The sequence below is a fragment of the Anopheles maculipalpis genome, chromosome 2RL (assembly GCF_943734695.1).
Source record: "Anopheles maculipalpis chromosome 2RL, idAnoMacuDA_375_x, whole genome shotgun sequence".
Classification (NCBI taxonomy): domain Eukaryota; kingdom Metazoa; phylum Arthropoda; class Insecta; order Diptera; family Culicidae; genus Anopheles; species Anopheles maculipalpis.
In genome coordinates, this window is record NC_064871.1 from 23,137,965 (window position 1) to 23,152,636 (window position 14,672).

Below are 14,672 nucleotides of genomic sequence, written 5' to 3' on the forward strand. Positions count from 1 at the left end.
GGCAGAACGCTCCGATCAGATCAAAACTGTGAGTGAGTTATCGTTGATTTTCCAGAAACTCCAGGAAGATTCCGCCAGCGGCATTACTGGCGATAACTCGCTCAGTTTTTGTCCGATCTGGGCATACCATATACCGTTGGATGCGTCTTTGATCCACGCATCTTTTTGTGGAACATCTCATCCAGATCCCTCCACCCCCTATCGAGGTATTTCACAAAAACCGCTTTTACGCATTTTTTTCCGCAATAACTTAGTGTGGGGGTGGAGGAAAGTGGTTGAGGTGTTGGACAAAAAGTTGCGCGACCTAAAAACGCATCCAACGGTATACGGAACTTCCCGATCGGACCAGGAATGACCGAGTTATCACCGATTTTACAGGGAATGTTGCTGGCATAATTTTCCAGAAAATCCCGCACAGTTCCCTTTAATATTGAGAAACACGTTGTGGAGGTCTTTTAAAAAGATATTTAAAGAAAGAAACAAAAATGAGAAGGAATAAAATAAAATTGAAAAACACACTTAATTGGAACGTACAAAAATATTTGCCATGACGGAAAGAAATTGTTTTACAATCCCTTTTTAAAACTTCCATTAGCTACCTCCTCGCCTGGTATGCTCTCCTGTTACTCCAGGTCGAAATTTGGTCGGTTTTGGGCTAAATTTCTAACCACTCGCGACTGGTAGTAACAGGAGAGCATGCATTCGAAGAGGTACCAGGATCAGATTTGCTGCAGTGCTTAGTTTCTTGACGAATAGAGGGCGCTATATCTGAGGTGTGAAATGTGTCAAAATTTCAGTTGTGCTTACTACTTTCGCAAATAGATGGCAATTTGCATGGTGAAAATTTTCGTCATCTCTTTTCTGATTTTAGCGCCCTCTATTTGTCAATGTACTAAGCACCAACGAAAATATGAAACATTTCACACTTTGTTATATGGCGCCCTCTATGCGTCAATGTACCAAGTACCGTAGCAAATCTGATCCTGCTTCCTCCTAGTTTGGATGCTCTCCTGTTACTACTAGTCGCTCCTGGTCGGAAATTTAGCTCAAAGCCGACCAAATTTCGATGCGGCAAAATTCGACCTCGAGTAACAGGAGAGCATACCGGGCGAGGAGGTAGCTGATGGAAGTTTTAAAAGTGTACAGAAAATAATTTCTTTCCGTCATAACAAATATTTCTCCGTGCAATTTAAATTTGTTCTTAAATTTTAAGTTTTTTATTCTCATTATTGTTTCTTTCTTTAAAAATCGTTTAAAAAGACCTCCGCAACATGATTTTTTATATCGAAAGGAAAGTAAAGGGGATTTTCCAGACACTCCCGGGAAATTCCGCCAGAAGCATTCCCGTGGAAAATCGGTGATAACTCACTCAGTTTTGGTCCGATCGGGATGAATGTCCTACCGTTGGATGCGTCTTTAGGCCGCACATCTATTTGTAGAACACTCCAACCCGGTCCCATCACCCCCTCGCCCAGTTATGGATAAAAACTCAGTTTTGATCTGATCGGAGGGTTTTGCATATCGTTGGATTTGTCTTTAAGTCGCGCATCTTTTTGTCGAACACCACACCTCAATCCCTCCACCACTCGCCCGGTTATTCGACGAAAAAGGGGGTTTTCTGCGGAAAATAGGCAATAGCTCGCTCAGTTTAGGTCCGATCACGGCGTGCAGCAAACCGTTGCATGCGTCTTTGATCCGCGCATCTTTTTGTGCAACACCCCACATCCCAGATCCTTCTCTCCTACCCCCCCCCCCCCCCCCCCCCCCCGGTCCTGCTATGGTTAAACTGAACACGTAGGTGGACAAGGATCGTAATCGTTTAATAACTGCTCTGACGAGGAGGGAGAAGGTTCTCAAGCTGACGAAGCTCCGTTGTCCGACGAGAAAACTCCCCTCCCCCCTCCGGCGGCCGCCAACTATGCCCAAAGGTTAATCTGTAACGGTTTTTGCAACTTCTTATCTTCCTACAAACGTTTAGCTTAGTTTTTACTTGATCTTAGGTATCTATCGACCTCTGTCAGCAAATCTGAGGCATGTTTAGATGGACTAAGTTTACCGGTTTATTTGTAAGAACATATATGATCTGTACGCTTGATATGATATGCTTATATACGCTGTATATGCATGTACGCTTGATTAACTGCCTAGTTATGGGCAAATTAATTCAAGAATGCTAGCAATCATTCTCCAAGAACTCTCAAGGTTGTAGAGTTAGAGCAGAAGAAGGGTAAATTTTTGAAGTAATGATTTTACTACAGCCAAGAGCGATGAGGATTCGCCAAGATCTGAAGGATTGGTAAAGGTAATGGGGCAGATACCGAACAACTCCTCAGACGCTGACATAATTTAAAATTCATCTTTATGTTAGTTCCTCAATCAAAATAACTCGTAGATCTATTGCTATTGCGTTTGAAGATTTACAGGAAAATAAAGCGTTTTTAAATATGGTGACAAACACAAGGGCATGCTGTTTATTAGCACATTGATCGTTTATTACAATACCAACAAAAACAAGAACAATAATCCCTACTTAGATCGCATCAACCAGCGCCTGGAAGAGGGTCTGATCGCCAGTCATCGAGACCTTGCCCTGGGCGACGGCATCCTTAACCGGGACCTGCTTCGTTCCGATGGCGATAAAGTCCTCATCCTTCAGGTTGATCACCACATCAGGCGATGCAGCCTTACCGTCCGACACCTTCAGTGCCTTCAGATCGACAACTGTTGGAGGACAGAAGAACATACAACATTGAGAGTTCCGTGAGCTATGGGAGGCGCTCTTACGATTGCTTACCAATCTCGTGCAGACCATCGGCAGCCTCAATGTTCAGCTGGAACACACCGAGCACCTTGCGGGGACCGTTCGGGTCAATCGAGGCAACGCGGGCCTTAATTTTCTCGATCACTGCGTCGCACTTCATGTTTGCAGATGTTGTTTAGTGACGGGTGTTGCTGGAAGGATTGAATGCAGCACAGACTGTGTGGCAAGTTCACAAACTGCCCGTTGCATATGTGCATCTTTTTATAGGATTTTTTTTTTACCTAGGCAGATATCCGTCACACGATAGGAGGCGTCTAGTAGTGACGTTTACATCCAGTGACATTGAAGTCACACATGGTACCACCGGAGGGTTTCTGGTGGTGGTGATGGTTAATCTCAAACGGAGTCGCGTCCGATTAACCATGGATTATACTATAACTCAACGTTTCGGTTGGTGAAGGCTTGCATTAATCCGGTCGCTTTTCGGATCCCTTTCGCGGTGCGGGTTAAGAATAGCATGTTGATAAAAATAGAGTTATCCCAGATTATCCTGGTCCACCAAGCCACCTGGTCAAGGGGGGTTGTTGATTCAACTTTTCAGTATAAAAATGCATAGTCCAGTGTCTGCCGAGTACAGTGCTCTGTAGGATCTCGCTCAGTTCAAACGACCACCCCCTTCACCAAACAACATCTGCAAACATGAAGTGCGACGCAGTGATCGAGAAAATTAAGGCCCGCGTTGCCTCGATTGACCCGAACGGTCCCCGCAAGGTGCTCGGTGTGTTCCAGCTGAACATTGAGGCTGCCGATGGTCTGCACGAGATTGGTAAGCAATCGTAAGAGCGCCTCCCATGGCACACGGAACTCTCATTGTTGTATGTTCTTCTGTCCTCCAACAGTTGTCGATCTGAAGGCACTGAAGGTGTCGGACGGCAAGGCTGCATCGCCTGATGTGGTGATCAACCTGAAAGATGAGGACTTTATCGCCATCGGAACGAAGCAGGTCCCGGTTAAGGATGCCGTCGCCCAGGGCAAGGTCTCGATGACTGGCGATCAGACCCTCTTCCAGGCGCTGGTTGATGCGATCTAAATAGAGAGAGACTGACTGTTTTGCTAAAAATAAACATTTGGAGAGCACTGTGCTCCCGTATTCTCCAAGCAATACAACGAGTTCATTGGGAGGGTATAAGAAAAGGTGGTCAACATCCACGGGTTAAGTAACGCTAGAGTCACACGTTTGCACCGGTTCCAGCTATCGATCGAACAGTATATTGTTCGAGTTTCTGCTTGTCATCCCACAACTCACGATGCTCAGTTTTAGCACCTGGCTAATCAGATAACGCCCCAAGCGACCGAGTATTATTATTGTGAACCAATTTACAATCTTGATAATCAATTGCAGCGGGTAATTGTCCAAATTAATGGCTTCGTCATGCGAGTTTTGCTCTCAACCAAATAAGGCGTCCTCCCTCCGTTTTTGGGGTTGTTGCATTTATTGTGCTGGCTCATTGTGAAGGTAGGGGTAGAGAGCTTATCTTGTGAAGTGGTGGGGTTAAACCTCCGGCAATGTTCCACCAAACGCCAGCAAGTTAATCCGATCAAAGTTGGTCAAGATTTGCACTCGTTCGCTAATGGATGATTAAAGCAAAAAAAATCTATCTATCACATACTCTGCTGTTCTGCATCACATCCATCACATCCAGTGGTACCTGGTCATGACCCTGCATCGCGGGCGCTGGCACACAGCACCACAAACAGACATCCAATTGACGATGGCTGGCCGTGTTCAATTCACGCTCAATAATCCAATTAAAAGTACACCGTTTGCGGTGGAGTACACTCGAATGATGACTTTGTCGTCACGTACAACCACTACTCCTCCAGCAGGAAGCGGTCCCCCGGGGCATTTCTGCTATCTGTATGGCCAAAAGTTTAACCAGATAAGATAGTCATCTTTTCTCGCGACCCTCTGAACGAGTGTGTGTTTGTGTGCGAAAGATAGAGAGCTAAAAAGAGAGATAGAGAAAGAATGGGCGACGCCAAGCTTGGCATCTTCCGGCCATCCGTCGATTGTTCACTAATCATCGGTGTTGGGTTGGGTCGAAGATCTTAAGGCCAATCTAATATATAGATGTGTGTAGTATTTGTCTACCTATGGTCCGCTTCTATCAGCCCGAGTGCAAGTGAACGCCGACGTTGGTAAGGGTGCTATAAAACCACCCTTGACAAGACCCTAACCGTCCATTCGCTGGTTGGTCTGATCAGGCTTCTTGTTGTGTGCACTTGGAGTACGTTGAGCACGGGTCGTGTCATGTCGCTGGAAGCTGTTATCGAGAAGGTGAAGGCGCGCGTCAACGCCGTCGATCCGAACGGGCCCCGCAAAGTGTTGGGTGTGTTCCAGTTCAACATTAAAACCGCGTCCGGTGTGGAGCAGTATGGTAAGAACGGAACCGGAAACCACTTTCTGGGTTTGATGTTTACTGTGGAGTGACGTGTGTGTGTGTGTGTGTACTACTGACTGTGTGCCATTTACAGTGATCGATCTGAAGCAGCTAAAGGTGGAGAAAGGTACGACAGACACCCCGGACGTGACCGTTACCCTGAGCCTAGAAGACCTGATCGCGGTTAGTGCCCGTACGCTAACCGTAGGCGATGCTCTAACACAGGGAAAGCTTGAGATTCAGGGTGATGCCGCGTTAGCCGCCAAGCTGGCCGAAGTCATCTAAGTGCAGTACTCCGGCAATATCTTAATCTCTGATGTGATTTAATAACCGTGCTACGACTACTTCGACGCAAACGATGAACGAAAGAGCTCCCTCATCGTTTGATTTTGGTTGGATTTCGTTGAATTAAAGAATTTTTTTTTTGTAATAAACAGTTCCAAAAGCGCTTCCTTACATTGAGTAGTTTGAAAGTATCGGCCAGCAAGCTGCTTTGAGATTTTATTGAAGTGCATCGAAAGAACGGTTTTAGGCGATATCCGCAATGGAGTACAATTTACCTGTGGAAATGGCTTGGCGGTGCTTTAGATTATTGCGAATGAATGGTCCTATGTTATCCCGGAGGGATTACTTTGCCTTTCAATAGTAATGCGCCGTCTTGAAAGACATTACTCAACGCGCCTCAACGACCTGCTGATGGTAAAAAATGGTCTTATTCTTTACTTACCTACTTATCCTGCCTTATAGCAGTTTCGCGGTTAGCCAGCCAGCTGCAGAAGTCATTTGAGACTACTGACTCACATCATGCACCCTGGGGTTTCTGGGAGTTTCAGCCTACTACGCCTGCTCCTACCATGTGGACGACCCTAAAAAGACTTTATGAGGCTAGGATTATGGGGATGCCCTTCCACAGTCCTCCATTATTTGTTGGCTTCTGGAGCGACTTGGTTAAGAAGAATTAATACCCTAAGCGTACAGGGAAACAGAAGTAACACTATGCAAAACACGATCACTTACTGCATATGGCCGGATTTCCCTTAGCATCTAGTACCATAAGCAAATGCAGCAACGGCTGAAATAGTCGATATAAAGGAAGATTGGCCATTCTTTCCAAGTAATGAAATCGGCAATTCGAACTAATGAGGCCTCATCAAACTTTCATCGACTATTAAAGAGGCGTCTAGAATTACGATAATTAACAGATAATTAGGTCCTGCCACTAAAACTATAAGTGCAGGACGCCACCGGGCCCCATTACACAAAGCAAATAGTGTCTGTCTCTGAACTATAACCACATCATCCGTCGTCAAATTAATTATTTCACTTCTCCTACGAAAGCATCCCCTTGGGACACTACACACATCACCCACCATAGCGATAAGACAATGTTGTGTGTAGAATAGAATGCACGGGTCGCAAACACGTGTGAAGAGAGCACTCGCACTAATTTCTTATCAGACCACGGGTGCAGTCTAGTCTAGTAACCCGTTGCATCGAACTTGTTGAAGACACGACATCAACACAGCTGACGGGCCGGAACTAGAATGCAGCCAGACACCGTTCAACGATTTGCGAGCGAAACGGTGACGGAAGGTGTGAGTGTGATCCTGTGTGAATAGTAAGAGCGCGAAATTTCACGACAGACGATCACCCTAACACACACACACACACAGGCGCGCACCCCATTGTTGATCGTGATGTTTCGTGGCGTTGGCGTCATATGCGACACTCGGAACACGTGAGACAGAGATTTGTCGTGATCGACCGTGGTGGTGTGCACGAACCCATGCAACCCCATCATCCAAGCTAGTCGCGTTGTGCAGTTGTGCCGCGAGGATCGTGATCACTCGGTGTGTATCCTCCTTGATCCTCGGGAGATGAATCCGGTACTGTGCGATTTCATTGCCGGTTCCTTCGGTGGTAAGTAAGAGGATCGAGAAACCCGGAGCCGAAAACTCCCGTACTGCTTTTTACGTCTCTTCTTCCAACAAAAAAGGGGCCTGCGGATTGCTGGTTGGTCATCCGATGGACACCATTAAGGCATGGCAGCAGAATTCAAACTATGGCATGGGCAGCGCGATGTACAACATCATCATACGCAACAATGGTGTAAGTGGATCAGAGAGATTAAGCTAAATCTGCAATCACACCACATTCTGCGCGCGGCTAGACGCCAGTACAAAATTAATCCTGGCAATTAAGAGACGCGTGCAACGGAAGTTGCTTCCTATAGGGTGGCCAAATTTAGAACTACATCAACACACACGCGAATACTGATGCTGACGATGGTCAGGGTCGATCATAGCGTCGTCGTCGTCGTCGTCCATCTGTTTACTGCAGACAATTTACGTGTCTCTCTCTCTCTCTGCTCTCCCGGCATCTACACGCTCACCTGTTGTAGCTCAGAGGATTCTACCGTGGAATGTACTTCCCACTGCTATCGAACGGTGCCTTGAATTCGGTCGTCTTTGCCGTGTACGGTTCACATTTGCGCTATCTACAAAAACAGTAAGTGATGAGCACCGACGGTAGTCGTTCGTGGCAAGATTCCACTTCCCATTTGATATGTTTTTCAGCACACGATCGGATCGGCTACGGAAGGCCTACTGGAGAAAGCACGTGTTTTTGGCAGGATCAATGGCTGGCCTCGCGCAAGTGTTTCTGGCTTGTCCGATCGAGGTGGTCAAGGTGCGCCTTCAGACACTGTCCTGTGAGTAGTCGTGTCGGCTAGTGGTGTAGAATCAGTGTTGCTTGACAAATCTCTCTTCGTACTTCGTATCGTTTCCCAGTTATCGGCCATCCGTGGGCCTGCCTGAAGGATATCTTTCGACGCGAGGGCTTCGCGGGGATATACCGCGGTATCACACCGATGATGTTCCGTGACGTCCTGCCGTACGGTGTGTACATGTACGTGTACGAGTATATGCTGGAGATTGAGGAGCGATTGCACCGGCTCAGCAAGGAACGGCTTACCGGTGTCCCGATCGGTGGTGCCCTTCAAGCTTCGTTGATAGCGACTGCAGGCGCTGTGGCGGGTGTTGCCTCGTGGATGTTTATCGTACCGTTTGACGTGGTAAAAACGGTCATGCAGGCGGAAACGGACCCATCCGTGCACAAGAGCATGATGCACTGTTTCCGATCGATGATTAAGGTAAGAGTATTTACGACTTCAAGCTGTTATATTTTACAATTACACTCAAAATTCATTTTGCCTTTGTAGAAACATGGATGGCGTTCGCTGTTCCGTGGCAGTCTGGTGATTATTGCTCGTGCCGCTCCGGTCAATTCAGCCACGTTTTTGGGGTATGAGTACTGTTTGGAGAAGTGTCAACATTTGTTAGATGAGAAGTGAAGCGGATTAGTGTATCTATGGCACTGATAAGTATCATTTTACCTTGAAAAAAGTTCAAGATGTAAATATCAAGATTGTGTACAGTGCGCTTAGCAGCTAACGATATTTACATTATTTGTAATGATTTAAGTACTTAAAGTTTTTTTGAGTATATTAATATTAGTTAAGTTATGTACAAATAAACCATAGCGCTAGATATACACGCGCCTAAAACTTTAATAACTGGCTGTTCAAAGTGTACTTACTTACTTACTTACTTACTTACTTACTTACTTACTTACTTATCAGGCGCTGTAATCGCTTCCTGGTATTCGATGTTTCAACGATCCTGAATACAGTGATGGATCAACGCAATTACTTCATCTAAACTTGGGCCGTACTGAGCCACCTCTGTCTAGCAAAGTCATCCGGTGCCATTATCATGACTGAGGCACCAAACATTCGATGCACAGTAGTAATATATCGTCGAAACGGATAATAAAACTTTTCATTGCAGACTTTATCCTTCTAAAAATCCCTCTAGGCATCTTCCTCTCTAACGTGATTTTCGTGGATTTCTTCGAAAACAGAACAGACTAGGACTCTGTGGCGGATTATCCTATAAGCGGACTGAGTGGCTGCGTGGGCGCCCTGGCTCGAATGAGTCCCTCGAGCTAAAGCCCAAAACGGATTGGTTGTTGCGAATACTGGCAGATCTGATGAATGGAGCCCTCGATTGCTGCCTCGTGAGAATCCCTTCCAGTCACACGATGGAGATATACAGGGGCCTCGGTTCTGCTTGTCAATTTCGCCAAAGGCCTTCAATTCGGCTTTGCCCCCCCGGCCACAGGATATTGAATTCCATGAAAGGGCTCCAACACCATTTCAGCTTAGGGTCTCTGAAGGACTAAATCCGCCCCTGCTAGATATTTTGAGTTTCCCTAGTTTCTCACCATTTTTTAAGTGGACACGTATGTCTCATACGTAAATAATTTTTTTTTAAATACTTACCTGTATGGTGAGATGCTTCAAGCTTAAAGGATCTTGATCCAGGGTGCCGTCGGTTTTCGTAACATTGCTTCACATGCTTCACACCTTGCGCAATAGTGTTTTCTTTATATATTTTAATTGTTATATTATTTTTAATTATACCGTTTTTAAACACTTTGGTTTTTACTAACATTTTATTTTTTGTGTTCATGTTTTCTGTTTTCATTCGGTTCATCTGCCCCAGCGGTTCATATCTGTGCTCGTATAATCGTTTTTTTTTTTTTCATTTTGTTCCTTGCCCAACGATACTACTACATTTCATTTTATCCGATTTTTACTTCCAGTTGGGTCCAGGGGAGAAAACTGAACATTTCACCATTTTGTTGGTCTGCACGCTTCTTGCACGTGATGTGTGAGACATCAGCACCGGCAGCCATTTACACATCTCCCCTCATTAATAGGTGCAGTTTTGAACAGGCAAGCGCGCAACAATTACAGGATTTTCTTTTTGTTTGTTTTGTTTTGCGGGGATTGCGTTCTGCACACCAATTGGCAGTTCATTCTTCTTCTACGAAAACGTTTCATCCTTCATTGGCCGTCCTACTCTGCTATAACTCTCTTTACCCGTGTGTGACTGTGTGGGAGTTACACGATTTCATTTACATGCGTACCTCCACAATCGATTTGTTTCATTGTATTGTATCCAGTGTTTCGCTTCCCTGCCTATTTCACAGTTTTTCTTTAGTGTGTGTGTGTGTGTGTGTGTGTGTGTGTGTGTTTAATGTTTGTTTATAATTTGCATATAAGTTCCTATGTTTTTTGTTTACTCTCTTTTACCCATCAATACAGCTCACACTAACTCTTACGCAAGATGTAGTAGGCTGGGGACATGTGCTCTGTTTCCCTTAGCTACCACGTGCACCAGACACACGATCGTCGTCTACTAGGCATTTAGAAGAAATGTTTGTACAGCTGTTGTTGTACATATGTGGGGTTAGGGTTTCTTAATGCGTGATAGTGTATGTGTGTGTGTGTGTTTATTTTATTACGTTTAGGAAAGGAGTTTCGTAGGAAAATGTGATTATGCTCTACACCATTTTCCTGCCTTTTGTTAGTGTACTAGTGCGCCGATTTACATCTCCTTATTCGCTATTCCCTTACACTAATGAATAATCTCAGATTTTGCAATCGTGCTTTTTCTAACCCATATCGTTTAATGCGCATATTTGACTATAAAACGAATGGGACAGGAAAGGGAAAACAAGATACCAAATGCGGTTTGGTGCCTGTGATGATGCCTGCCTGGGGGCTATTCTAATATGTACTTGTATTATTGTTTTACACGGGGGTATTTTGCTCTACACACTTTCGCTTTAACCACAAAGTTTTTTCACGCTACACAGCGTATTGTTTATCCTAGTGTTTGTGTGCTTTTTTTGCTCTGTTCATCGAACCTAAAAAACTTGCATGTTTGGGACGTTATTTTTCGTTTTTCGTTACTTTTTGCCCCCCTAAACAAACTTACCCAGCCATGATGGTTATTTTATTTTTTCCCATTCGGTGTTTCTTCTAGCCTTCTGTATCAGCTACTCCCGTTTGTGTTCTAGACGCCGCCTACTTGCACTAAATCTTATTGTGGGGCTTCTTCTGTAATGCATTCGGCAGCAAAGCTTTCTTCACATTTACACTAAAACAAACAACAAGCACGATTAGTATCGCTTCTCTCTGCATTGTCCACATATGCAACGCACTACTACGCACTACGATGCCTTGGGAATCTTCTCAGTTCACAGGTAAAGCAGGTATTATGGCCCTTGACAACAGTTACTACGCGCAGCGCATATCGTCTTTCTACTGCTCCTACTGCATTGCACACATTCACACGTGCTCCTCATACAAGATGCACACCACACTCACACATGCTCGTTAAAGAAAAGGAAGTGTATCATCTCATACTTACAAATACATGCATGCAAAATTACAAACGCATTCACTCGCACACTCTTTCAAACACGCCGCGAACGTAGGCTAGGCTATCTTAGAGGCGTAGGCGTCTAGGATCGACGATTGTTTCCATGATTCACTCTTACGACACGCGTAGCTAAGAAAATAAAATCGAAACGTTTCCTTCTCTACGTTGGAAGAGAAACAGGAAGGGAATAAAGCCCTATGCAAAATTCGATCTTTTCGCGCAGCTATGTGTAGTTCCGGAAGCAGAAGAAAGGCTAAAATAAATAAAATTACAAAAAAAATTAGAACATAGCAAATATGTAACAACTTTTACTATCTGCAAAAAAAAAGAAATAAAAATAAAACCAAAGGAAGAAGATCCACAAGTGCGATTTTGTTTCTTTACTGTCTTGTGATCGATTTCGCACACACCATTGTGTGGTGAGAATTGGCCGGTGGTTGGTGAATGGTGGTTTTTCGTTTTTGAACGTCACATTTTGTTTTTATTGATGCATCTATCCATCTGTTTTGTTTTTTTTTTGTTTTGTTTTGTTTTCCATTGCTTCCTTTAGTTGAATACAATATTGTAGAGTAATTATTAGCAGCTGCTGTGCTGATAACAGACAACTTTTGCTTACTTCTTTTTTCCTTTACTTGCTTGCTTTAACATCTTCTCTGTTTTTCACTCTTCCTTTCTCTTTCTATCTCTCTCTCTCTCTCTCTCGTTCCTTCTCCTATGCCTACTACACATTTTGTTTTCATGCTGTTTTTTCCCTTATACGATCCCTACACGTGTACATGGAGCGATCGCATGCGCGCACGTGCATTTAAATGATCCATCTTTTCTCTTTCTCTCTCGGCTTAACACAGCGAGTTTGTTGGCGCCTCCATTTGTATCGACATTACTGTGTGTGTGTGTGTGTGTGTGTGTGTGTGTGTGTTTGTTTTTCATTATTTATATCTTTCCTTTCATGTTCTTTTCTTTTTTTTGTTTCTTTGTTAATTTTCCTTTTTCCATATTTTGTTTAATTTAGGTATGTGTGATTCCTACTACAGAGGGAGGGTGATGTGTGATTTTTGCTCTGTTTTGTTTTTGCTTTCGGATGGTTGGTTGGTGGGCGGGCGGTTTTGTGAATGTTCTTCATCTTCTTCTTTAGTATCACGTTTTAGTTGTTTATCATTTATCATTTGCCGCCTATTTCTTTCTCTCTCTCTCTCTCTCTCTCTCTCTCTCTCTCTTTCTTTCTCTCTTTCTTTCTAGTGATTTACCGTGTTTGTTAGGGGACGACGAGAGGGCGCGCGCGCACATACACAGCATGGGGGTTGTGTCCTACATAGCTCGCGCACACACACACACATACACACATACATACACTATGCACGTGTTGTTCTAACAGCAGCATAATCTATCCCACTTTTGCGAATAATCGTAATACGACGGAGGGAGGCTTTTTAATATTTTGTCCCACCGCGCATACGGGCTAAGGAAAGAAAAAAACGAAAAAAGGTATTAATTCTGCAGTCTAATTTAAAAAAAATAATATAAGACCTTTAGCCGGGGACATCATGATGTATAACAATCCACAGCTTTTGATGGTCAACATATACACCTCCAACTCTACTGGGGACCGTGAAAGAAGAGGCAAAAAGGTCCATCTTCTTCGTGTGGGGCCGCCGTTAAATAAAACTATCATCTGGAAAACTGAATCCCTTCGCTTTTAATATGCACCACGTGTGACAGCAACACTATTACACTTGGCGTGCTTGGCGATGGGTGATAAAAGATCCAAGCCAAGCGAAGCCAGCCGAAGCCACAAACACACACACACACGCAGAGTGTAACGGAAAGGCGCTAAGGCATATACAAAACAAAGAAGAAACAAAAACCTAACCCCAAAAACCAAATACATCTCTATCCTTCTCTCTCTCTCTCTCTCTCTCTCTCTCTCTCTCTCTCTCTCTCTCTCTCTCTCGCACACTTTCACACACACCACCGGAAGTGATACAGAAAACGATCTACAGCTTTAACAAATTACAGAGCTTTCGATTACGATCGTTTTTTTTTTCTTTTGCTAATAGTGCGATGGCCCACGGACAATAAAGAATTTGATAGATTACACATTACAAACACACACACACACACGATTATTGTTACAATATACAGGGAATCTCGTTCAACGTGTGTGTTTTCTTATGCGTTTTTGTCGTCCTTTCTTTGTTTTGTGGTTATTTTTTTCTCAGCTTTTCTGGTACTCATGATACGGCACTTACGTTTATAATAACCGTGTCTCCTCTCTGTCAGTATATATATAATATGTTGATTTTTTTTCTTCTTTTGTTGGCCACGTCTTAAAACTGCGTCTCTATGATATCTTATTATTTTTTGTCCGATCTTGTGTGTAAGTGTGTCTGTGTGCGTGGAGTGTTTAATTTTAGCTTCTCTAATGGTAATGTAGTGTGTTTGTGTACTTGTGTTTGTGTTTATTGATTAAGTGATTTTAGGTTTTTGTTGTTTTTTTCTTCTCGTTTTCTATTTATTATTTTCTATTCTTGTTTCTTATTTATAACGCGTACAGGGCATGTGTGTGTATGTGTGTGCGTGCTCCCCCCACCCCCCCCCCCCCCCCCCTATTGCTACATAGGAGCGATAAACAACAACAGGTCCAAGGGGGAGCAAAGTCCTGTTTCTTCTTTTTGCTTTATCTAGTCATTCACATCGAAAAACACAATACAGATGGACACATGCACGCACGCACGCACTAGGTTTACCATTGACTACCTTTGACATCCCGCAACACCCCTGTATTAACTTTCGCTTTCGCTTGCCCCGGGTGCTTGACGGATAAATCAATCCGAAACGATTGTTAGAACAGAAATTTCCTGACCGGGGGTTTCCTTTTACTTTCACGTATATTACTCACGCGATAACATTAACGCGATAAACAAAACAGCGAAAATCACACCTACCTCCCACTTCTACTTCTGCGCTTCATTCTCTTTCGCTGTAGCACGATCGTTCGATTTCAGGACAGCTCTAGCTACACAGCACGGATCTCCTCCATACAAGCGTGTTTTTGTGTGTGGCACCACCACACACTCGCAGGGAGAATCTTCTATACACACACACATACGCACGCACGCACACACACATAATATGCGTTATTTTTTCATCGCTACTTTTCTTCTTGTGTTTTTATGT

The 14,672-nt window shown here is 44.0% G+C and overlaps 4 protein-coding genes across 4 annotated transcripts; 3 read left to right on the plus strand and 1 right to left on the minus strand.

Annotated features, from left to right (window-relative positions):
* Positions 1 to 2,527: 2,527 nt before the first annotated feature.
* Positions 2,528 to 2,921, minus strand: LOC126559493 (uncharacterized). The gene is made up of 2 exons (XM_050215661.1): positions 2,795 to 2,921; positions 2,528 to 2,721 (listed from the first exon to the last, which is right to left on the minus strand). The coding sequence occupies exons 1-2, from the start codon at positions 2,919 to 2,921 to the stop codon at positions 2,531 to 2,533; spliced, it is 318 nt and encodes a 105-aa protein (XP_050071618.1). The 3' UTR covers positions 2,528 to 2,530.
* Positions 2,922 to 3,460: 539 nt separating this feature from the next.
* LOC126559494 (uncharacterized) lies at positions 3,461 to 3,861 on the plus strand. The gene is made up of 2 exons (XM_050215662.1): positions 3,461 to 3,587; positions 3,661 to 3,861. Exons 1-2 carry the CDS (start codon positions 3,461 to 3,463, stop codon positions 3,849 to 3,851), a joined length of 318 nt encoding a protein of 105 aa, XP_050071619.1. The 3' UTR covers positions 3,852 to 3,861.
* A 1,208-nt stretch (positions 3,862 to 5,069) lies between these two features.
* On the plus strand, positions 5,070 to 5,519 carry LOC126559492 (uncharacterized). The gene is made up of 2 exons (XM_050215660.1): positions 5,070 to 5,199; positions 5,297 to 5,519. The coding sequence occupies exons 1-2, from the start codon at positions 5,073 to 5,075 to the stop codon at positions 5,485 to 5,487; spliced, it is 318 nt and encodes a 105-aa protein (XP_050071617.1). The 5' UTR covers positions 5,070 to 5,072; the 3' UTR covers positions 5,488 to 5,519.
* A 1,560-nt stretch (positions 5,520 to 7,079) lies between these two features.
* Positions 7,080 to 8,554, plus strand: LOC126558672 (solute carrier family 25 member 45). Its single transcript, XM_050214722.1, has 6 exons — positions 7,080 to 7,122; positions 7,199 to 7,311; positions 7,604 to 7,710; positions 7,779 to 7,912; positions 7,992 to 8,353; positions 8,423 to 8,554. Exons 1-6 carry the CDS (start codon positions 7,080 to 7,082, stop codon positions 8,552 to 8,554), a joined length of 891 nt encoding a protein of 296 aa, XP_050070679.1.
* Positions 8,555 to 14,672: the final 6,118 nt, after the last annotated feature.

Coding starts and splice junctions, on each gene's coding strand:
- LOC126559493 (XM_050215661.1), bottom strand. CDS start 2,921: ATGAAGTGCGACGCAGTGATCGAGAAAATTAAGGCCCGCGTTGCCTCG. Junction 2,722..2,794: donor CGATGGTCTGCACGAGATTG/GTAAGCAATCGT, acceptor GTCCTCCAACAG/TTGTCGATCTGAAGGCACTG.
- LOC126559494 (XM_050215662.1), top strand. CDS start 3,461: ATGAAGTGCGACGCAGTGATCGAGAAAATTAAGGCCCGCGTTGCCTCG. Junction 3,588..3,660: donor CGATGGTCTGCACGAGATTG/GTAAGCAATCGT, acceptor GTCCTCCAACAG/TTGTCGATCTGAAGGCACTG.
- LOC126559492 (XM_050215660.1), top strand. CDS start 5,073: ATGTCGCTGGAAGCTGTTATCGAGAAGGTGAAGGCGCGCGTCAACGCC. Junction 5,200..5,296: donor GTCCGGTGTGGAGCAGTATG/GTAAGAACGGAA, acceptor TGCCATTTACAG/TGATCGATCTGAAGCAGCTA.
- LOC126558672 (XM_050214722.1), top strand. CDS start 7,080: ATGAATCCGGTACTGTGCGATTTCATTGCCGGTTCCTTCGGTG. Junction 7,312..7,603: donor TCATCATACGCAACAATGGT/GTAAGTGGATCA, acceptor CACCTGTTGTAG/CTCAGAGGATTCTACCGTGG. Junction 7,711..7,778: donor TTGCGCTATCTACAAAAACA/GTAAGTGATGAG, acceptor TATGTTTTTCAG/CACACGATCGGATCGGCTAC.